Source organism: Myodes glareolus, chromosome 12 (assembly GCF_982192425.1).
Source record: "Myodes glareolus chromosome 12, mMyoGla1.1, whole genome shotgun sequence".
Taxonomy (NCBI): Eukaryota; Metazoa; Chordata; class Mammalia; order Rodentia; family Cricetidae; genus Myodes; species Myodes glareolus.
Window position 1 is genome coordinate 21,004,603 of NC_142037.1, and position 23,085 is coordinate 21,027,687.

Sequence of the window (23,085 nt, forward strand, 5' to 3'; positions counted from 1 at the left end):
AGCCATTTCTTCAGTGAAGTTACCTCCAGCATCACTACCTGTAATCAGCATGGTAGGTTGGGCTCTATTTAGCATCAGCACGGCCATCAATCTCCAAAGAGTAGGATTTACAATTAGTGGTTCTGGTCTTCAAACTTCTTTGAATAGAATTGTTTTAAATTTCCTCAGTTCGCTTGGTTATGATCTGGTGAGATCAAATGGGTTTAGAAATAAATATTCCTCCCTCCTTAGAGCCTGTCAGTTGAATCACTACAGGTACACCTCTCAGCAGACTCTCTATCAACAAACGGTCGTCAGGGTTTGTTTTGTTTTGTTCTTTTAAATACAACCACATACCCTCATGTCTAGCTTTTTACCACAAAACCTATCTCATTGATTGTGCTGGGCACTTTTTGCCAACTCCACACAAACTAGAAACACCTGGGAAGAGTAGCCCTCAGTTGAGGATTGTGATCATTACATTGACTGTGGGTATAGTTTCTTGATTGCTAATGGTTAGAGTTGGTCCTAGCCAACTGTGGTTCGTCTCATCCATGAACAGGAGGTCCTGAGCATGTGTGAAGTGGGGTACATGGGTATGGAGAGAGACACTGAGGGCTCTGTACTCCATGGACCCTCTGTAATGACACCTCTGCCCTGGACTTTGTGAGCCACCTCCCTGCCCACCTGGACCCACAAGTCTTAGACCGTAATGAATGGAATCACATGTGGATTTGGGTGTCCTAGGTAGGGGGTAAAAAGTTGGGACTTGTAAAGATTAGCATGGACTGTAAAGCATAGGAGTTGATAAATTCAGAGCATAAAAAAGAAAGGGGTGGAGATAAGAAGCCCTAGGAAGCTTGGCCCTGTTCTCAGAGGAGGATAATGAAACTTGTTCTAGATGAAAAAGAGGGGATATCAAAATTGCTGTCACGTTGGTGACATGGAGAGGTGAAGCAGTGGGACAGAGATATTCCGCCCAGGAAGATCCATCTACAGTGACCTCAGGCTCTGTCTCCCCAGACTCCTGGACCAATGATGCTTTCCCTCTCCTTTTGTCCATATGACCGAGAGAAAGACAAAAGCTAACCCTGAGCCCCAAGATGAGAGACAGCACATCTCGCTTTAGGCATGTCAGAAGGCAGGCACTGCACAGTGGGACAATTACAAACAAGCTGGGCAAAAGCCTTGCAGGAGCTTTAGACAAGATGTGAGTATGGATGTGGGGCGAGCAGAGAGCTTAAGTGAGACATTGGCCTTCCTAGTATAGAGTTGGTCGCTGTGATAAAAAGCAGTCTTTTGATTCTGCAAAGGGACCTTTATTGAGATGCTGGCTTCTGTCCTAGGGCAATCCTGAACTCAGATGTAGGGAAGATGATGAGTCAGGGAGGGGTCTGGTTTGCTCTGTATTTAGCTATGTTTCATCGTTTTCTTTATCCAGGGTAGGAAACTTGACACTCTGGTGAAGACTCTTGGAGCTGAGCCATCAGTGTGTCCAAAGGAGACGATGCCCACAGCTGCTTTTTTACACATGAGAGGTCCTCCAGAATCTCCCTGTGAATAGAGAAGGGTCACAGAAGACTAAGCAGATGTTCACCCTCGTCCCAACTGCTCTCTCATGTCAAGGTTCCTCTCCAAGGAGTATGACTTGTGTGCCCTGCTTATGGAAGATCGGAGGGCAGGCCTGGCTCTCCTGGGCTTCCCACTCTGCTGTGTACAGGGTTACTGCTTCACTTCCACCAGAACCAGTCCTCTGTCCTCTCACCTTGTCTGTGATCCACTATCTATGAAGGTGTGTGGGACCCTCAGCTCCCGGCAATTGTTTAAGAACATGGGGACAGGTGAGTGAGACTGATGGCAGCATAGAGGACCAGACCATTGACAAATGTGGGTGCCTGCTCTGAGGTAATGACACACATAGGGCGCACTGCTTTCTAAAGCCTGTGCCCAGGAGTCAGGATGACTATGCAAATCCTGCTTTTTACCAGCTGTCTTCACGGAGGCTCCTTGTCTGCTCTGAGGGCCTAGTTAGTTACTGGTTACTGCGGTTCCCATGGAGAAAGATCAAAACAAAAAGTCCCTTGAAACTTGCTCTCTAGGTTTCAGATTGCTTTTCCCTCCCACAGAACAGAAAGAGGATGAAAATCAAACTTACATAAAAGGAAGCTCTCTTGATCTTTGGGTCCCCCACACACATCTCAATGGCTTTGTTGTACAGATCTGGATACTGGGACTCACACTCCTGATCCTTTTGGACTGTCAGCTCCACTTCTTGTAGTGTGTTTGGGAGTTTACCCTTTGGGGCCAACTGTCCCCAACCAGCCACATAGCACACGTCCCCTGGCTTCACATGGACCTTGCTACTAGGTAAGTTGAGAGGCCTCACAGCTTTAGTCATCTTGGCCTTTCTATCCAGCTGAAAGAGAAGAGGCAGGGAGACAGTAGCTCAGTCATGAGTCTGCTGGCCTGGAACACTTTGTAAACCATGATGGAAGAGAGGAAAGAAACAGGGTGAGAGAAGGAGAAGAAAGGCAATCTCTGCAGCAGGCAAAGATCAGAAAGCTGTGTAGGCAGGACTAACCTTTAAGAGCATAATGTCATTGGAGCCATCCTTAGGATTGAAGGCTGGATGTGGGATGGCTTTTTCCACAGGGATGGTCTGCTGGGTCTTCTCCTGGATCATTCTGTTGTGGGCTCCTAGAGTGACTTTCATTGAGCTGTAGAGAGCAGAGTGCAGATGGGAGATGCGGAGTGAGAGAGGACACAGTCCAGGAGCTGTAAGAGGCTGGGTGGGCAGGGTGGGGCTCTAGCTGAGGGGACTAGGGAGACAGAAGCATCATAGGGTGTGAACTGCTCTTCCTTTACAAGAACACTAGACTCCTGGGAACTTGCTCTTGTTTTCAGGCAATCCTCCAAAGTTTGCATCGACTCTTAATGTGCACTTTCAACCTCAACCACTGCTTTAGTCTAACCAGTGTAGTTACTTTCAACTCAACTGTGCTGCTGCCTCTGGACTCTCACACTTTGACCTCAAAGTTTCCCTGATGACAGACTTCCATTGTCACAGCCCTGCACCCTTGGGAGCTATCAGAGGAGCAGCCACAAGTAGAGGATGGAAACTCCTCTTAGGGTCTTGGAAAGCATAGGCCAGCTCCTTCTCCTCACCTTTCCCAGCAGTGAGCAGCTGTCAGCATGAAGTTGTCTTTTACCAGGAAGCCTCCGCAGCCACCACTTCTACCATCATCTTTCACAAATGTAATAAATGCCATGTAGGGGCGGTAGTGGGGCTTGACCTCATGGCCTCCGATGATTTCCTCTGAAAGAAAAGGCTAGAATATGAGGTGTCTGGAAGTAGAAATTAGTTAGGAGAGAAGATCTAGGGAGGGGTGATGGGGTGAGATCTACAGTTCCCCAAGACTGTTGTGGACAGGATTCTTTGCACATAGAATGATCATTGTTGAGTCTGAAGCCTCAGTGCCCTGTTCTGAGAAGAGGTGGGTAAGACTTGTCCTCCAGCCCCTGCTTTACAAATGCATGGAGGAACAAACTTCTTTCTTCATGATGCCAGAGACCTAGGGAATCCTGAGTGGCTCATGTGAGTGTTCTTTGGGTAATGGGTCTCCAGATGCCTCTGCTCTCTTGATTTCTGCTAATTTGGTCACCTTTTACCCCATGGTTGTTAGGGATTTTCTAAAGTTCTCCTGTTCTGGTGCCCATCATATCCTAGGTTCTCAGTAAATGAATTAGCTGCATGGAAGAATGATTTTTCCTTAGATGGAGGGCTGGTGGCTCAGAGCTAAGGGAATCAGAACCTAGGGAATACTGTAGGATTCAGCTGGTATAATGGCAGTAGCTGGGGACCTGTAGAAAGAACTGGGGGGCAAAGCAAAACTAGATGGCAAAGGTAATGGAGTGTACAGAACAGGCCTCTTGTCACCCTATGCCTCTAGACTTAGTAGCCTGAGGGTGCAGATTAATAAATAATATTCTTCAAGTGGTGGGCTTACGTCATTGCTGACTGGTCATTTAAGCTGCGCAGGATCTGGGTTCAGGTAGAGTTAATGGTTTACTTTTTAGTAACTTTGAATTCTCTGCTACTCCTTTTGGGGATGATCCACTCCCCAGGTGATACAAAGAGCAGGGAGAAGCTAGTGCCCACCATGTCCTCTGAGGACACCGCCCTTCTTCAGACCTTGTTGAGGATCTAGCCAGTGACGGGCTTCCAGGTCTGGGTTGGTCTGGGACCTGAGGTTCAGGAAGCTCCTGGTTCAGTGCGGGAAGTTCCTGACTAGAGCTGGGCAGAGACTCCACAGAGGTATTATGGGATGGCACCTCTGGAACAGGGTGTTCACTCACCTGCACCAGCTCTTCCAAGCAAAAGAAGAAAGGTCAGGAGAATCAGGACTGCTGCCATCTTCTTAGGAGGTTGCTTGGGTTGGAGGAGGGCAGAGTGGACACAGCCCTTGAAGGATGGAGAAGGTGAGCGCTCAGTGACCTCACAGGCCTTTTAAACCTGTGCACCTCTGCTCTGATTGGCTTTAGTAGCTAAGGCAGTTTTCTGGTTTGGGTAAAAATGACACTGTCACCACATTGACATCCTCTGAGCTAATCGTGGATAAAGACGTGGATAAAGAGGGTGTTAAGATTGTGGTTGAGGAGGGCCTGAGACCCCAGGAAGTCCACTGTGCCTGCACTGAGACAAAAGGGTGGCTTTTCTTATCTCTTACATTTTTTTTCATTCTGGTAACATCTTTTTTTAATTTCTTTAGTTTTTTTTCTTTCTCCCCTTTTTTTTAAAAAAAAAATAATGCTGACACACAATTTACCACAAAACATCTATAACCCTACTTATACACAGACAAAGTTATAGAGTACTTATTAAAAGCTGATTCTGCGCCATATTTGGCTAGGCAGAGTTTCAGTACATCTTCTCATTAACCTCTGAGACTTCTGATCCTACTATGGAACCATCTACTGGAATAGTCTGATGAATTAATCTTCACTCACTCTGACTCTCCTAAACTGCTAGGATGTCACAGAGAAATCCCCAAAGCAAGTGATACCCTGTGGCCAATGATCGTGTCTTACTAACATACATACTTAATATAATAACAAATCACAATTGACAAATATCGGTTGCCTGTTCAATATGTATTGGCATTTCTCTCTTAAGACACAAGTAAGAATACATCAGCCCTGACTTCCCTGCTGAGGACTGTAGTGGTATTTTCTACAATATTGCCTAGGATTTTCTATAGATAAACAAGGCCCTGGTAAGATCTTAAATGATTATTTACTGAGCTAGATTTGGAAGTGAGACAGACAGGGACCCAGTCCATGAAAAGATTAATATAGACTGGAATGAGCTGAGGATCTGAGCTTAGAGAACAGGTGGTTAGAGCTGTGTGATATCAGCTCTGGAAAATGACACAGGCTGGCCTTGCCTTACAAACAGCGGTGTGTGTGTATGTGTGTGTCTGTCTGTCTGTCTGTGTGTATTTGTGTGCATGTGCACTTGCGTGCTTCCATGCACAGACAACCAGAACAACCACAGAGCAACCCATGTCCTGCTTTGCCATCACAGCTTTACGGTTTTCAGAGATTTTGGAATTTTCTCCTTTTATACTTGGTGTACATAGAGGTTTTCTAGTCTTAGTTGTGAACTGCAGTTCAGATATTAATGGGATCTAAATTACTCATCTGGTCCATGGGTTGGAACTTCGTGGCATTTCTGGGACACAGTGAAGAGATAACTGTTTTGGAATACACATTACTACAGAAGCTATAATAAAAATTGATATTTCCTCCCTGAAAAGGACCCGTATATAAATGATATACTATCTGCACATACAGATAGGCAACAAAATCCTTACGGAATATTAGAATGTTAATTATTATATGGTACCTATTTAGAGGTGATCTTTTAAAACAATGGATAAGGCTTCAATTTAGTGATATCTATTAAAGAATTTGAACACATATAAAAGACAGGATTTGTTTTGAAATATTTTTATTTTAAAAGTAAAGAGAGCAATGATGGCACAGGCATTGAATGCCAGGACTCAGGAGACAGAGGCAGACATATGTCTAGAGTTAAAGGTAACCCTGGTCTACAGAGTGAGTTCCAGGACAGCTAAGGGTACAAAGAGAAATGCTGTCTCGGAAAAGAAAAAGACAGAGCAAACAAACAAATCTACTGAATGAGCACAACATGAACTTTGTGGGCTATTGGACAATGCTTTGAAAAACAAATGGACTTGTTGGACACAACTGCCTTTATGGACAGAGCTACAATCTCAGTGAATTCCTAAGATGGGCTGTGATATTTTGGTTCTAATTTATATGTTAGTGCACTTAACACTTGAAATTATTGGAAAATTAAAATATAATCATACCATCAGCCTTTATCCCTCTAACTCCTCCCAGGTGGTCCCAACCCATTCAGATTCAAGGCCTCTTATTTCTATAGCTATCATTCTCTCTCTTTCTCTCTCTCTCAACATACACGAAGATTATATATATATATATATATATATATATATATATACATGTATATATATATATATATATATCCATCTTATAGTGTCAATTTATTATTGCTTGAATACATATTTATTTTGACTCTGACCACTTGGGATTGGATAACCATTAGAGGGGCTCATCTTTGGGGAAGACTATTTCCCCCTCTCTCAGCACTTTATAATTGGCTGTTGCTCTTCATCTTGGAATGGGGCCCCCTACTATTTTCCCAACCACTTTGGTAGCTCAACTGGTGTTGTCATTGTTCAGGTCTTATTTGAGCAGTCACGTTGCTGAGATTCCATAAGTGTAGTTCCCTTTCATATCTAGAAGATATTTGCATCAAGGATTTTAACTTTAAATTATGTGTATGTATATGTCTCTGCTTGTCCACGTGCATGTGGGTACACATGTCCCTGGAGGCTGGAAGTGCTGAGGTTACAAGTGTTATGAGACATTCAGCATGGGTGCTCAAAACTGAACGTGGGTCCTCTACAAGAGCAGTCTCTACCATTAAGATGTCTGAGCCATCTCTCCAGGCCTCCATGCTCAATTCCTGGGACCTGTGACTCACAAGTGTAGGTGCTATGAAAAGCTGATGGTGTGAATCCAGTGTGACTGTGAAGGGTGAGTTCTCATCTGAGAAGGTCCTGTAAGAGGCCCATGAATGTCGAGAAGAGACATGATCAAAAATATTTTTATGTTGAATGAAGTATTGCAATTCTAGGCATTTCCAATTGAAAATCAGAAGGTAACATTGGCAGATAACATATAAGCTGATAAAAAATGGGATTGTGATTTTACTAAAATAGTGATATTATTTCAGAAAAATCGTGATATCTGTTTTCAAATTCTCTCTCAAACATAATAGCAAGGCTATAACACTTTTCACAAAACCATATTCAGCTGAGTTGAAATGCATGTAATTCAAACTTTACCTGTAGAACTTATGCTGTGTGAAACATGATATTGTGAGTTTGGATTCCCCATTAAAGGTCAAATGAGCAGTAAAATGCACTAAAAGTTCAATCTGTAATTGAGTTTCATTCACAAGTTCTGGCATGAATATAGTTTACAACACCAGAAGTAACTTATTAATGTTTTTGTAATGTCCTTAGCTTGAACATCTTACCTCTGAAATGTAAATGATTTCACCATAGTTAGCATGAACACTTTTCAGAAAATCCCAGCACTGGAGATGATTTAATCCCTTGTCCCTTATGAAATTCAGAATTGATGATGATCTATATGATGTTATCCATTTTTTAATGATTTTGCATTAAATGTTCTTTTAGAACTTATTTTTGTTCTTTTTGACAATTTTATATATTGTATTCAATGTATTTTGTGCATTTTTACCGAAGATCATCACCTCTCATCTCCCACCATTTCCACTGAGAGAGACCTTCTTCTCTGTGCCTAACTTTTCTTGATGACCTCTGCCAGGACACATCATTAAACATGAGGTTAGTGTGGTGATTGCACTGTCTTCTCTTATTTTTATGAGTTCTTCTATTCTTATGTTGATATACATTTTCATTTTATTTATTTGTTTGTTCATTCATTCATTCATTTATTTTTGAGACAGGGTTTCTCTGTGTAGCCATGGCAGTTATGGAACTTGCTCTGCACACCATGCTGCATTTGATCTCAGAGATCCAGCTGCCTCTGCTCCCCAGCACTGGGATTAAAGGCTTTCTCCACCACTGACAGACTGGGTCTGTCTCTTTGAACTACCATCTCTGGCCAGCAGCAGCAGCTGTACTGTTTGGGTTAATCATGGACGAAGAAATCAACTAGTGTAGGAGGTCCTTCTTTCTATATGCTGCCTGTATTGGTTAACGAATAAGGAAACTGCTTTGGCCTGATAGGCCAGAACTTAAGTAGGCAGAGAAGACAGAACTGAATTCTGGGAGGAAGAAAGAAGAGTCAGAGAGAAGCCATGGATCTTCTGCCTGAGACAGAGGCCAGTTAGAATCTCCAGTAAACCATTGCCACGTGGTGATACACAGATTAAAGTAGATGGGTTAAACTAATATGTAAGAGTTAGCCAATAAGAAGTTAAAACTAATGGCCAAGCAGTGTTTTAATTAATACAGTTTCTGTGTGGGTATCTTAGGGCTAAGCTAACTGGGAGCCCAATGTGGGGCATGAACCCACAATTCAATTCTGGAATTAAGAGTCCCATGCTCTATCAACTGAGCAAGTTGGGAGGCTGGGACAAACAAGCAGCCCCCTCCCTGCAACAAACCGCTTCAATAAATTTTTGCACTGGCCCATGAAAATACATTTATTTAGTGGTTTTCAGTGTCACTACATAAGCCATTTCTACAGTGACATTGGCTCCATCATCACTACCTATAATCAAAATGGGAGGTTGGGTTTTATTCAGCATGAGCACTGTCATCAATCCCTAAAGAATAAGATTTAAAATTAGTGGTTCTGTACTTCAAACTTCTTTGGACAGATTTTTATTCAGTTTCCTCAGTTCAGTTGCTTATAATATGGTGAGAATGAATTAGTTTAGAAATAAATATTCCTAACTACTTAGAGCGTGTCAGATCTGAAACACTATTTGTACACCTCCCCGAAGACTCACTATTGAAAAATAGTCATCAGGGATTGTTTTGTTTGTTCTTTTAAAAACAACCACCTAACCACATGTCTAGCTTTATACCACAGAGCCGAGCTAAATGACTGTGCTTTTTATCAACTCAACATAAACTAGAAACACCTAGGAAGAGAACTCAATTCAAGATTGTGCCCATTAGATTGACTATGGGCATGTTTGTGGGGGTACTTTCTTGTTTGCTAATGGATTGAGTTGGGTCTAGCCTAGTGTGGATAGTGCCATCCATGGGCATATGGTCCTGGGTTAGAAAAGAAAGCAGCTGATCCATTAGGCAGCTTTCCTCTGAGCTTCCTGCCTCTGCTCCTGCTTGAGTTCCTGCCCTAACTTCCATCAGTGATGGAGTGCAGGTGCGACATGTGAGTCAAATCAACCTTTTTCTGGCCAAGAACTTTCTTTGTTACAGTGTTTTATTACAGTAATGAAACATAACTAGAACAGGTATAACTATCTTTTTTTATGTGTGGTGCTTGTGTGTACACATGTATGTCAGTGTATGTGTTCCCATGCCTGTATAAGTGCAGAGAAAGATGTCAGGTTCCTCTACTGTTTTCTGTCTCACTCCTTTGAGATGGGGTCTATCCCTGAACCTGGAACAGTCTGTTTTGTTGAAGCTGGTAGCAGCAAGCATCAGCAGTCTTCCTGCATTTGCACTGAGGATACAGGCCCATCAGCCTCACTCAGCCTCTTTTTTTTATTAAAAATTTCTACCTCCTCCCCTCTTCCCATCCTCCCACTTCCCTCCCCTTCCACTTCCCCCACTCCCACTCCCCTTCCTTCTCCAGACCAAAGAGCACTCAGGTTTCCCTATCCTATGGGAAGTCCAAGGTCCTCTCCGCTCCCCCCAGGTCCTGAATGGTGAGCATCCAAACAGACAAGGCTCCCACAAAGCCAATCCATGCAGTAGAATCAATGCCCAGCACCATTGTCCTTGACTTCTCAGTCAGCCTCCACCGTCAGCCACATTCAGAGAGTCCGGTTTGATCACATGCTCCATCAGTCCCATTCCAACTGGCCTTGGTGATCTTCCAGTAGATCTGTCCCACCATCTCAGTGGGTGAACGCACCCCTCACAGCCCTGACTTCCTTGCTCATGTTCTCCCTCCTTCTGCTCCTCATCAGGACCTTGGGAACTCAGTCCAGTGCGCCAATGTGGATCTCTATCTCTATCTCCATCCATTACCAGATGAAGGTTCTATGGTAATATGCAAGATATTCATCAATGTGGCTATAGGACAAGGCCAGTTCAGGCACCCTCTCCTCTGCTGCTCAAGGAACAAGCTGGGGACATCTCCTTGGACACATGGAAACCCCTCTAGAGTCAAGTCTCTTGCCAACCCTAAAATGGCTCCCTTAATTAAGATATATGCTTCCCTGCTCCCACATCCACCCCTCCTTCATCCCAACCATCCCATTCCCTCAAGCTCTCCCCATCCTCCCCTTCTCCCTTCTCTCCTCCCATCTCCCCTTTTCCCCACCTCACCCCCACCCCCATGATCCCAACCCCTGCCCAGCAATTTTGTCAACTTCCAGTATCCAGGAGAATAACTATGTTTTTCTTTAGGCTCACCTTCTTATTTAGCTTCTCTAGAATCACAAATTATAGGTTCAATGTCCATTATTTATGACTAGAATCCACTTATACCCACTCAGCATCTGTTATGTGGATGCTAGGGATCTGAACTCAGATTCTCCTTCTTGTTCAGCTAGTGCTCTTATCCAGTGAGCCACACCCTCAGCACCCTGGATTGAAACATAAGTGCTTTTGTTATTGAGAAGACGTTCTTTTCAGTTCCACTGCTCTGTCCTGGTGTCACCATCCTTGACAGCTGCTATGTTAGGTAGCATGATTTTCCTGTAGTGCCTTTTCTGTTTCTACCTTTGTGAACACTCGCAAATCCCCAAAGGCTGAACATAGCCTTGTAATTACCTGAAAAAAATAAGTGTCTACCCACTTTCATCTGAGAAATCATCTCTCTTTTTTTGAGTTGTATTATATTCTATCATGGTAAAGAAGTCATGCTGAAATTAAAAATAATAATAGATAAGGAACTATGCTTTTATAACAAATATTGAAAAGAAAATAGAAAGCAAGGCTTGGCAACTCCACGTCTCAACTGTGGATGCAGCTGAAAGTGACAGCTGAGTGTAAGAATGGTGGCTGGTGGTGGTGTGTGAGGCAAGGCTGAGGCGTGTGTGTCTTAGGGATCCAAAAAGAATGCTTGCTTGTTCTCCAAATACCATTAAACACCCGTTATCTGTAATGTAAATTAAAATATCATGGATATTCTCTATGTTTTAATAATTAAGTCACCAGGAACACATGAAACCATAATGGTGCCAGCTTGTCTGTCTGCAGTTAGAACATAAAACACTGGCAGCATCACACTGAAGTCATGCATGTTTAACAATAGCAAGAGCACACATATATTCATTTTGCACCACATTGGAATATGTTGTCATCTACAAACTTCATACTCAAAAGTCATACTCTATAGTTACAAACACACACACAGGAAGGCATAGCAGAGACAGAGACAGACAGAGAGAGAGAGAGAGAGAGAGAGAGAGAGAGAGAGAGAGAGAGAAAGAGAGAGAGAGAGAGAGAGAGAGAGAGAGAGAATTGGTAATGGTGTGAGTAAAAGCCTGCCCCACCAATGGACTTGCTCCATCAAAACCATATTACCTAACATCCCCAAATATCATCATCAAATCGGAACCAGATGTTCAAATACATTAGCCTAGGAGAGGACATCCTCACTGAAAACACCACAAAAATGTGGCATGGAAATCAAATAAATACAGAACAGAAACTACATTCTCTAAGTCCACAGAAAATGCGGCTGGGAGATGTATGGCGCTGGACAGGACAATGGAGGTATACCAGCATGTATTCCCAATCATGAACCAGGAGAACTTGTGTTCTAGTGTCTGCTCTTAAAGGATGTCTTAAAGTTTTCTCTCTGGCTTCCTGGACTGCAATAGCCTGGAAGAACAGCGAAGTGGCTCTTGATGAGTTGAAGCATTTCCTCTTTCAGGTTCAGAACATCGCTAAGGATGTTAGGGGAGCAGAGTGAGCTCTATACAAATGGTCAGGGCTGAGAGAAACGTCCAAGGAGCAGAGGAATCTGAAGCACTCTGGGTTTAGGCCTTTACTGCCTGAATCTACTCCAATATGTGCTCAAGGGAGCAAAGCAAGGTGGCTTTGGACTCCTTCACTATGCATCTGTGTGAGGAGCCCAGGCGGTTCTCTCCAGGGAGAGCCAGAGAATGGGCTCATCTGTTTGTGGGATGACGCCAAATTACTGATTGGAAAATACATGACATTGAGGTCAATTCTTCAGGGAATCCCAGGCTAAGTTCAGCCTCACCCCAATATGGTTCATACTGTTTGTCAGGTCAGTTACTTCCTATTCATAGAAAATTATTTTATATCCTCTCTAATGGATATACAATAATGGTTTTCAGAGTTATTTGTAGCCTTAGAACCATCTCCTCAAATAAATATGACTTCTAAATACATATATGACCATATGTTTTCAAACACACGTTTCTTTGATTCTGCACTCTTCTTTGTTTTTGTTGTCTCTAAAGGAGCTGGGTCCTTAATCTGTCTCCAGGGCAGGTTTTGATTTCCACCTCTCTATCAAAAACTGTGTGCCACCTACGTCTCTTCCTATATAAAACCTTGTCCTTGAAAGTTTCCTGATCCAAAGCAAGATTTTACTTCCAATCCAGGAAGTACATACATGCTGTCTGTGTGGGACAGGGAACCACTAAGCTTAGCTGCCAGTCATGTTATCTGTTAAGTGCCTGACAGGACAGGACCCTGAGCCAAGGCTGCTTGGAGTTTTCTGTTTATTTAAGTTAATTTATTATTAGTTTATATTTTTTATAAACTAATTTTTTATTAGTTTATTTTGAGAGTCTTCTCTCTACAACCTTGTCTGGCCTTGGAGTCAGAGATCTGCCTGCCTCTGCCCCTCATGTGCTGGATTAATGCATGTGCAAAAACCCCTGGCAGCATGGATTTTTTTTTTTTAGCAGTGTGCGTCCAATGTAGGGAGACTCTTATATAAACACACACACACACACACACACACACACACACACACACACATTCTGGCTACAGTCTCATGCCCAGAACTTCGTAAGAGAATCCCAGGTAGTCTGAGGAACTATGGATACAGCCATAACTAAGAATGTTGAAATATCACAGGTTCTTCCCCACACCTTTTATTTCATTTTTGTTTATTTCACAGCCTCCTGACTCACATGTAATTCTGTATCTGAATTATGTTTCTGAGCATGTGCATCTCTTAGGATTGAAATCAGCATACTGCCCCTGTTTCTGCCATCTTTAGAATACACACAACAAGGTTGTGTTATTCTCTACCTACTGCCCACTCCTGGGTGGAATGCCGATTTTCTGAATAATTTCCCATAGGAGCTAATTGCCTAAGACCATTTGTAAACCTTGTATACTTCAGTGCTGACTGATGGAAAAGTAGAGACTTTTAGTTCTTTTGTCTTGGGGATATCAAAGACTGACAGTGACAAAATGACAGCAGGACACCATAGCCTAGAAGCCGGCAATGATTGAGATGAACAAGCTCAGAGGAGCTCATGCTGCTGAGAGACCCCGCTGCTATGGATGCTGAGCACATGCAGAGGTTGGGGGTGTGAGTGAGCTGACTGTGAAGAGCTTCCCTAGGTCTAAGCATGTGGGAGCTGGGGTGCAGGGTTTGGAGACAGACATTGAGAGCCCTGGTCTCAATGTCCTCTGTGGTGCCACTTCTAGTCTGGACCTTTGTCAGTCCCTCCCTGCTAGGTCATGATTTAGGCTGGCACCACAGGTCTGAGGCCCTAATGAAAGGAACCACATGTGGATTTGGGTGTCCTAGGTAGGGGGATAAGAGGTGGGGACATGTAAAGATTAGCATGGACTACTAAGCATAGAAGTTGATAGAGTCTCAGAGCAGGCATAAAAGAGAAGGGGGTGGAGCTTAGAGGCTGGAGGAACTTGGCCCTGCTTCAGAGGAGGATACATGAGAAAGTGGGGATACTGAAATTGCTATCACCTTAATGGTTAAGCTGTGGAGCAATAATACTCTGCCCAGGAAGGTCCATCTACACTGGCCTCAGCTGTCTCCCCCCGTCTCCAGGAACAATTGTGCTTGCTCTCACCTTTCTTTCATATGACACAGAGGAGGAAAAATGTTCACCCTGAGCCCCAAGACAAGAGAAACCCAAGCTCAGCTTTGGGCCTGTCGGAAGGCCAGGCACTGCACAGAGGGGCAAGATAAAAGAAGCTGGTCAATGTCCTTGCCTGAGCTTTGGGCAAGGTGTGCACATGGTTGAGGAATGAGCAGTAAATAGAAGTGTGCCATTGGCCTGCCTAGCACAGAGTTGGTCCCTGTGATATGAAACCAGTCTTCTGATTCTGCAAAGAGACCTTTATTGAGATGCTGGCTTCTATCCTAGGACAATCTTAGACTCAGCTGGAGGGGCCTGGTTTGCTCTGTAATTAGCTGTGTTTCATCGTTTTCTTTATCCAGGATAGGAAACTTGACACTTTGGTGAAGACTCTTGGAGCTGAACCATTTTTATACCCAAAGGAGACGATGCCTGCAACCGCTTTGTTACACAGGAGAGGCCCTCCGGAATCCCCCTGTGAATAGAGAGGGGCACAGGGGACGGAGCTGATAGCACACTAGCCCACCCTCCCACCATAAAGCATGACTTGTGTGTTCTGGGTGAGGGAGATCAGAGGGCAGACCTGGGAACCCTGGGCTTCCCACTCCAATTTAGAAAAGGGTTACTGCTTCACCTCCCTCCTGAGTCCAGACTCCAAGTCTATGATCCATTTTCTATGAAGGTGTGTTGAACCCTCAGGTCAAAGCTGTTGTTTAGAATTGTGGACAGGTGATTGAGCCTCATGTGAGCATGGAGGACAAGACAATTGACAAAAGTGGGTGCCTGCTCTGAGGAGACCCCCCACATGGTAACGAAACACACAGGGAGCACAGCTTTCTAAAGCCTGGGCCTCAGTGACAGGAGGACAGTGCAAATCCTGCTTTATACCAGCTGATGTGGGAGTCCCCTCTGTGTGCTGTCATTACCATTAATGAATTTAAAAAAAACTGCCTTGGCCTGTTGATAGAGCAGAACTTAGGTAGGCAGGGAAGACTGAACTAAATCCTGGGAGAAAGAAGGCAGAGTCAGAGAGATGCCATGGGACCGCAGCCAGGGTCAGACATGCCAAATCTTTGCCAGTAAGCCACTGTCACATGGATATATACAGATTAATAAAAATGGGTTAAATTAAGATATAAGAGTTGACCAATAAGAGGTTAGAGCTAATAGGCCAAGCAGTGATTTAAGTAATACAGTTTCTGTGTGATTATTTTGGTTCTGGGCAGCTGGAACAAACAAACAGCCCCCTCCTTGCAACAATTGGCACTAATGTGGTGGACTAAATCCATGTAAAACCTTGCAACAAGCTGACTTCACAGTAGTTGCTTGTCATCTCTGATGCCCTAGCTAGTTACTGCTTTCTGCTGTTTCCAGTGAGAAATATCACAGTCAGCGAGAAAAGGAGTCCCTAATTCTTGGTCTCTAGGTCCTAGATTGCTTTTCCCCTCCCATGGAGCCCCAAGAGAAGGACAATACAATTTACCTTAAAGGAAGCTCGTTTGATCTTTGGGTCCCCCACACAGATCTCAATGGCTTTGTTGTAACGACTTGGGAAGCGGGACTCACACACCTGATTCTTCTGGATGGTCAGCTCTACCTCTTGAAGTGTGTTTGACCTGTCACCATCCAGGTCTGTCCTTCCCCAACCAGCCACATAGCACATATCCCCTGGCTTCACACAGACCTTGCGCCTGGGAAGGTTGAGGGGCTTCACAGCTTTGGTCCTCTTGGCCTTCCTCTCCAGCTGTGGGAAGAAGAAAGAGTGCGGCTCATTGACTGCTGGGCTGAGACACCAGGATGGAAGAGATGAAAGGAACGCGGTGAGAGCAGGAGTAGCAACCAATGGACAGGATGGGGTTCTCTTCTCACCTTCAAGAGCATGATGTCATTGGAGTTATCCATAGGATTGTAGTCTGGATGTGGGATGGCTTTTGCCACAGGAATGATCTGCTGGGTCTTCTCTTTGATTGTTACGTTGTGGGCTCCGAGAGTGACTTTCATTGAGCTGTAGAGAGCAGAGTACAGATGGGAGATGTGGAGTGAGAGAGGACACAGTCCATGAGCTGTAAGAGGCTAGGTGGCCAGGGTGGGGCTCTAGCTGAGGGGACTGAGGAGACAGAAGGGCCTCAGGGTGTGAACTACTGCTTTTGTCTTCTCAAGGACACTAGACTCCTGGAGGCTCCCTCTTACTTCTCAGCAATACTCCAAAGTTTGTATTGACTCTTAATGTGCACGTTCAACCTCAACCACTGCTGTAGTCTGACCAGTGTAGTTGCTTTCAACTCAACTGTGCTGCTGCCTCTGACCTCTCACCCTTTGTCCTCAAAGTTTCCCTGTGGTCAACTTCCATTGTCACAGTCCTGCCCTCCAGTGAGCTCTCAAAGAAGGAATCACAATTAAAGCATTTAAACTCCTTTCGGGATCTCAGAAAGCATGGGCCAGCTACTTCTCCTCACCTTCCCCTGCAGTGAGCAGCTGTCAGCACAAAGTTGTCTTTTACCAGGAAGCCTCCACAGCGACTCTTATTCCCATCAATATTCACAAATTCAACAAATGCCATGTAGGGACGGGAGTGGGGCTTCACCTCATGGCCCCCGATGATCTCCTCTGAAAGAAAAGACAGAATATGGGGTGTCTGTGAGAAGCAGATGAGGTCTGGAGGGTAAAGGCAATGGGATCTGCAGTTCCCCAAGATGTTGTAGACGGAATTCCTTACACATAGAATAATCTCTGCTGAATTCTAAGCCTCAGGGCCCTGCTCTAAAAAGGGGTGGGTAGCACTCCTCCAGGCCCTGCTTTACAAATGCATGGAAGGACAAGCTCTAAATACATGAGGCTACACTGAGGTAAATTGCCTTGATCTTTTCTTTCTTACTGCATCTCTCCAACCCTCTGTTGTCTTGATTGGTATAATGTTTTCACCTTTTACCCAACCCCTATCCGGTGGATATTTTTTTAAAACTCTCCTATTCTGGTGCCCAACACATCTTGGGTTCTCAATAAATGCTTTTGGCTGCATGAATGAATGAATGACTTCTAGGTAGTTGCAGGGCTAGTAGTTCAGAACTCATGGGATTCAGGGCCCTGGGGCCATTGGAGTTGTGTGCTGACAAAGACAGGAACAGCTAGGGACAAGCAGAAAGAAGTGGAGAAGCCAACTAAACCTGAAAATTTAGTGGAGGGTGTAATGCTGGCATTTGTTGCCCTGGGCCTCTTTCTTCAGAAATTGAGTGGAGAGGTTGCTAAATAATGATAATATTCTTGAGCTGGTGGCCTTACTCCATTGCAGGAAGGTCATTAAAGGGGCCATTGATCTGGGCTTAAATGAAGTTAATGATGTGCTTTTTGGAGGTTTTCATTCTCTTAACATCTCTATCTATGTATGAGCCTCTCTCTAGGTGACACAAAGAGCAGGGAGAAGCTAGTGCCCACCATGTCCTCTGAGGACACCTTCCTTCTTCAGACCTTGTTGAGGATCTAGCCAGTGACAGGCTAACAGGTCTGGGTTGGTCTGGGAGCTGAGGTTCAGAAACCTCCTGGTTCAGGGCAGAAAGTTCCTGACTAGAGCTGGGCAGAGACTCCACAGAGGTATTATGGGATGGAGCCCTGGAAAGGGGTGTTCACTCACCTGCACCAGCTCCAAGTGGCAGAAGAAAGGTCAGGAGAATCAAGACTGCTGCCATCTTCCCAGGAAAGCTCTCGGGTTGAAGGAGGGCAGGGTGGACACAGCCCTTGAAGGATGAAGGAGGTGAGTGCTCCGTGACCTCACAGGCCTTTTATACCTGTGCACCTCTGCTCTGATTGGCTTTATTAGCTAAGGCAGTTTCCTGGTTTGGGTAAAAACGACATGGTCACCACATTGACATCCTCTGAGCTAATCCTGGATAAAGACCCGGAAAAGAGGGTGCTAAGGTTGTGGTTGAGGAGGGCCTGAGACCCCAGGAAATCCACTGTGCCTACACTGAGACAAAAGTGTGGCCTTTCTTACCTCTTATATCCTTTTGCACTCTGATAAGATCAATTTTCGTTTCTTTGGTTTCTTTCTTTCCATTTTAAATAATACAGATAACCAGTTTATCATGAAACAGTTATAGAACTACAAATACACAGATAAAGTTATACAGTTTTTAGTGAGAATTATGCAGAGCCATACTTGGTGAGGAAGAGTTTCAGTACATCTTCTTATTAACCTCGGCGAGTTCTGATCATACTATGGAACCATCTGTTGGAACAGTCTGATGAATTAATCTTTGCTCACTCTGACTTTCCTAAACTGCTAGGATGTCACCGAGAAATCTCAAAAGCAAGTATTTACCCTGTGGTCATTGATCACATTTTGCTGTCATGCACAGTTAAATATACTAATGAGTCACATTGACATGTATCTGTTACTTGTTACCCGTTTATTGTTTATTGGCGTTTATCTCAAAGCAAGAGCTTCAGGATTGAATTTAAAAGTCAGGAAGATTGGGGGCTGGAGAGATGGCTCAGTGGTTAAGAGCACTGACTGCTCTTCCAGAGGACCCGGGTTCAATTCCCAGCACCCACATGGCAGCTCACAACTGTCTGAAGATCCAGTTGCAGGGGATTTGACACCTTCACACCAATGCACATAAAATAAAGTTAAATAAACCATAAAAAATATTTTAAAAAAAAGTCAGGAAGATTAAATGAGCCCTGGCTTCCCTGCTGAGAACTGCAGTGGTGTTTTCTGAAACAGCGCCTAGGATTTTCTGTCGATCAAAGGGTCTTGGTAAGATCTTGAGTGATTATTTATTGGACTAGATCCAGAAGTGAGATTGACAGGGATGCAGCCCTTAAAAAGGCTGATATAGACTGGAGTGAGCTGAGAATCTGAGTTTAGAGAACAGGTGGTTAGAGCTGTGTGAGATCAACTCTGGGGGGTAAGACAGACTAGCCTTGCCCTAGGAACAGTTGTGCATGCGTGTGCATGCATGCGTGTGTGTGTGTGTGCGTGCATGTGTGTGCATGTGTTTTATTTTTGAATTTCCTTCTTTCCCACTTTATGACCAAGAGAAGTTTTCTTGTCCTAGTTGTGAACTGCAGTCCTGATATAATTGGATCAAAATTAATGATCTGATCTTTGGGTATGTAGACTTTTGGGTTTTCTGAGCCATAGTGAAGGGGTAATTGTTTTGAGCTACACATTACTAATGCAAGTTGTAATGAACGAAGATGTTTCCCCCTGGAAAGGGACCATATACAAGTGACACAATATCTGCACATACAGGTAAGTGACAAAATTCTAGAGAATAAAATAATCCTAATTATATGGTGCCCATTTATACAGAATCTTTCAAAACTATGGAGCAGGTTCCATGTTTGTAATATCTAATAAAGAAATTGAACACATATAAATAGGATAATTTATTTTGGTATGCTTTTATCATGAAGGCAAAGGAGGACAACGTGAATTTTGTGGGATATTTGACATTGCTTTTGAGCAAGAAATGCTTCACTCCCCAGCTTGATGGGCATAGCTCTGAATTCAGGTGAATTTTTAAGGTGGGACTGAGATATTTTAGTTCTAATTTTATGACTACTGTGTTTAACATTTTAAATTAAAAGAAAATTAAAATTGAATTATAACATCCCCTCTATTATCCCTCTAAATCCTCCCAGGTTTCTCCATCCTCTTTAGATTGTGACCTCTTATTCTGTCATTATCATTCTCTCTCAATCTCTCTCCCTTTCTCTCACACAAACAAGGGGATAAAAATATAAATTCAGCCTACAGGGTTGGTTTATTATTGCTTGACGCATAGTTTTTTTAGGTCTGACCACTTGGGATTAGAAAACTATTAAGGGGAGTCATCTTTGGGGAAGACTGCTTCCCCCTCTCTCAGCACTTTATAATTGCCTGTTGCTCTTCATCTTGAAATGGGGTCCTTGGTTTTTCCCCAAATACTGTAGAAGGTCAACTGGTGCTGTCATTGTTCAGGTCTTGTTTAAGCAGTAATATTGATGTGATTTCACGGGTGTAGGTCCCTTGTCATATCTAGAAACATTTATCTAAAAGACTTTTACCCCTTGTTTATGTGTATGTGTCTACATTTGTGTCTGTGCTTGGATTTGGGCATGTGCATGTGAGTACAGGTGCCCTTGGAGGCCAGAGGAGCTGAGGTTACCGGCAGTTATGAGACATTCAACATGGGTGCTCAGAATTGAACTTAGGTCCTCTGCAAGAGACGTGTGTTCTGTTAAGACTTACAGGCATTTCTCCAATCCTGTGTACTCAGTTCTTAAAAGTAGTAGCTCACACATGTAGGTGCTGGGGAAAAGTGCCAGTGTGAATACAAAGTGTGGTTGTGAAGTGTGAGCGCTGGTCTCTGAGAAGGACCTATAAATGCCCTGGAAAGAATGTGAAGAGACACGAGCAAAAATATTCTTAGGTTGAATAGAAGACTGCCGTTCTAGGCATTCCATTTGAAAATCAGCAGGTAACAAACATGCCGAGTAAAATGAACTTGGGAATATATCAAAATAGTGACATTATTTTGGGAAATCTTGAGATCTGTTTTCAATTCTCTTGCCCAGTGTAATAGCAAGGCTACATTACTGTCACAAAACTGTATTCTGCTGTGTTGAAATGCAGAGAGTTATTTGCCTTACTTTGAGCTTTCCATAATTCCACCTCCACCTGGAGCACTTATGGTTTGAAATCCAGCGCTGACAGCTGGCTATCCCTTAAAGATGAAGTGAGCAGTCAAACCAACTAAAAGCTTCCCCCATCAGTCAATTGTCATTCTCAAGCTCTGGCACAAATATTTTTGACGACACAGGAAGTAGCTTGACAATGTTTTGGTGATATCCTTAGTTTGACCATCTTACTTATGAAATGTAAATGATGTCACCAGAGTTAGCATGAACATTTTTTAGGAATTTCTGGCATTTGGAGATGATTTTATCCCTTGTCTCTTTTGAAATTCTGTCCTGATGATGATGTAATGTTTTTGTACTAGATTTCCTTTTTAAACCACTTTTTCTTCTTTGGCAACTTCATTGATGTAATCGATGTACTTTGGTTATTTTTACCCACAATTGTCCTGTTTTATCCCTCTTCTTTCCCCACTGAAACCTTCTTCTTTGTGCATAAATTTTCTTGACGACCTCTACAAGGACACATCATTAAACATGAGTCTAGTGCGGTGATTGCACTGTCTTCTCTTAATTTTATGGATTCCTCTTGAGTTTCCTTCTCATTTTTTGTTGTTGTTGAGATATTTGTGTAGTCCCAGCTGTCCTGGAATTAACTGTGTAGACCATGCTGTGCTTGAAATAAGATATCCTCCTGTCTCTGTTCTTCAGTATTGGGATTAAAGGTGTATGCCACCATCACCAGCTTCTCTCTGTTTTGAGTTCTGTTTTCTTATATGATGTTATAGAGGTCATGCTGTGATTATATATAATAATAGATAAGGAACTATTTTTACTTTTATTATGAAAATTGACAAGAAAATAGAAAGCAAGGTTTGATATGGCAACATATCAGCTGCAGATGCAGTGCAAAGTGGCAGCTGAGTGTAAGAATGATGGCTGGGTGATGGGTGTGAGGCATGGCAGAGATGTGTGTGCTCTTAATGATGAAGAAGAATGCTTGCTTGTTTTCCAAATAGTATTAAACGTCCATTATCTGCAACAGTAGAATAAAATATCATCGATAATTTCTGCACTTCATTACGTCACTAGGAGCACATGCAAATTTTATAGTGTCAATTTGACCATTTGCAGTTGCAAGATGAAACAGCTGAAGCCTCATTCTACCATCAAACTAAATCCATGCATGTGTATCAATAACAAGAGCACACATGTGTTCACCTTACACGATATTGGAGAATGTTGTCATCTACAAACTTCATGCTCAAGAGTCACAATGTAGTTACTAAAACAATCACACACACACACACACACACACACACACCTCATAATGTTCTCAGGGAGCTTATGATTTTATGTTGGGCTGTATGGATACCAATTCTGAACGACATGCAGCCTCAGGTCACCAAAACACTCTGAGCTGGTCTATACAAATTGAGTGGCTTCTTTTCTTTACTTCTTTCCTTTCAAAAAAATTAACTGAAAATATTATTTTTTCAATGTATTCTGAGCATGGTTGACTCCCTCAATCTCCATCCAGATCCACCCACTTTCCCACCCAGAAACATTATTAAAATAAAGCATTATATATAAATAAATAAAAGCACAAACCAAAAATTACCAGATCCAAAGTCTATAGCACTCAATATTTTTCCTATTTATATTCTTTTAATAAAAACAATATCTTTTATTTTACATACCAATCCCAGTTCCTTCTCCCTCCCCTCCTCTCACTCTCCCACCATCCCCCCACCCCACCTCCTACCCAGTCATCCCAGAGGGTGAGACCTCCCATGGGGAGTCAATAAAGTCTGTCATATCACTTGAGGTGCTGAGAAGAAGGTATATTCTTCTGTGTTTGGGTGTAATGTTCTATAGATATCTGTTAAATTCACGTAGATTTAAGCGTTAGTAATTTTTCTTTTAAAAATGAGGGTGCTCTTGTTTTGGGGGCATAGAAGTTAAAAATTGAGATTTTATCTTGATGGATTTTTCCTATGATGAATATGAAATGTCCTTCTTCATCTCTTTTGATAAATTTTAATTTGAAATCTATTTTGTTAGCTATTAGGATAGCTACTCCATCTTGTTCCTTAGGTCCATTCGATTAAAAAATCTTTTCCCAACCCTTTGTTCTGAGGAAA

General features: G+C 43.1%; 2 protein-coding genes across 3 annotated transcripts; both read right to left on the reverse strand.

Annotated features, from left to right (window-relative positions):
• Positions 1–1,302: 1,302 nt before the first annotated feature.
• On the reverse strand, positions 1,303–4,393 carry LOC148120206 (granzyme C-like). Of its 2 annotated transcripts, none has more exons than XM_087912100.1 (5): positions 4,342–4,393; positions 3,145–3,295; positions 2,561–2,696; positions 2,135–2,395; positions 1,303–1,533 (listed from the first exon to the last, which is right to left on the reverse strand). In XM_087912100.1, the coding sequence occupies exons 1-5, from the start codon at positions 4,391–4,393 to the stop codon at positions 1,390–1,392; spliced, it is 744 nt and encodes a 247-aa protein (XP_087768226.1). In that variant the 3' UTR covers positions 1,303–1,389. The 2 variants fall into 2 exon arrangements, with proteins under 2 accessions (XP_087768226.1, XP_087768225.1); XM_087912099.1 differs by having other exon boundaries at positions 4,336–4,393.
• Positions 4,394–14,588: 10,195 nt separating this feature from the next.
• LOC148120207 (granzyme C-like) lies at positions 14,589–18,058 on the reverse strand. Its single transcript, XM_087912102.1, has 5 exons — positions 17,952–18,058; positions 16,780–16,930; positions 16,193–16,328; positions 15,807–16,067; positions 14,589–14,798 (listed from the first exon to the last, which is right to left on the reverse strand). Exons 1-5 carry the CDS (start codon positions 18,004–18,006, stop codon positions 14,655–14,657), a joined length of 747 nt encoding a protein of 248 aa, XP_087768228.1. The 5' UTR covers positions 18,007–18,058; the 3' UTR covers positions 14,589–14,654.
• Between the last annotated feature and the right edge of the window lie 5,027 nt (positions 18,059–23,085).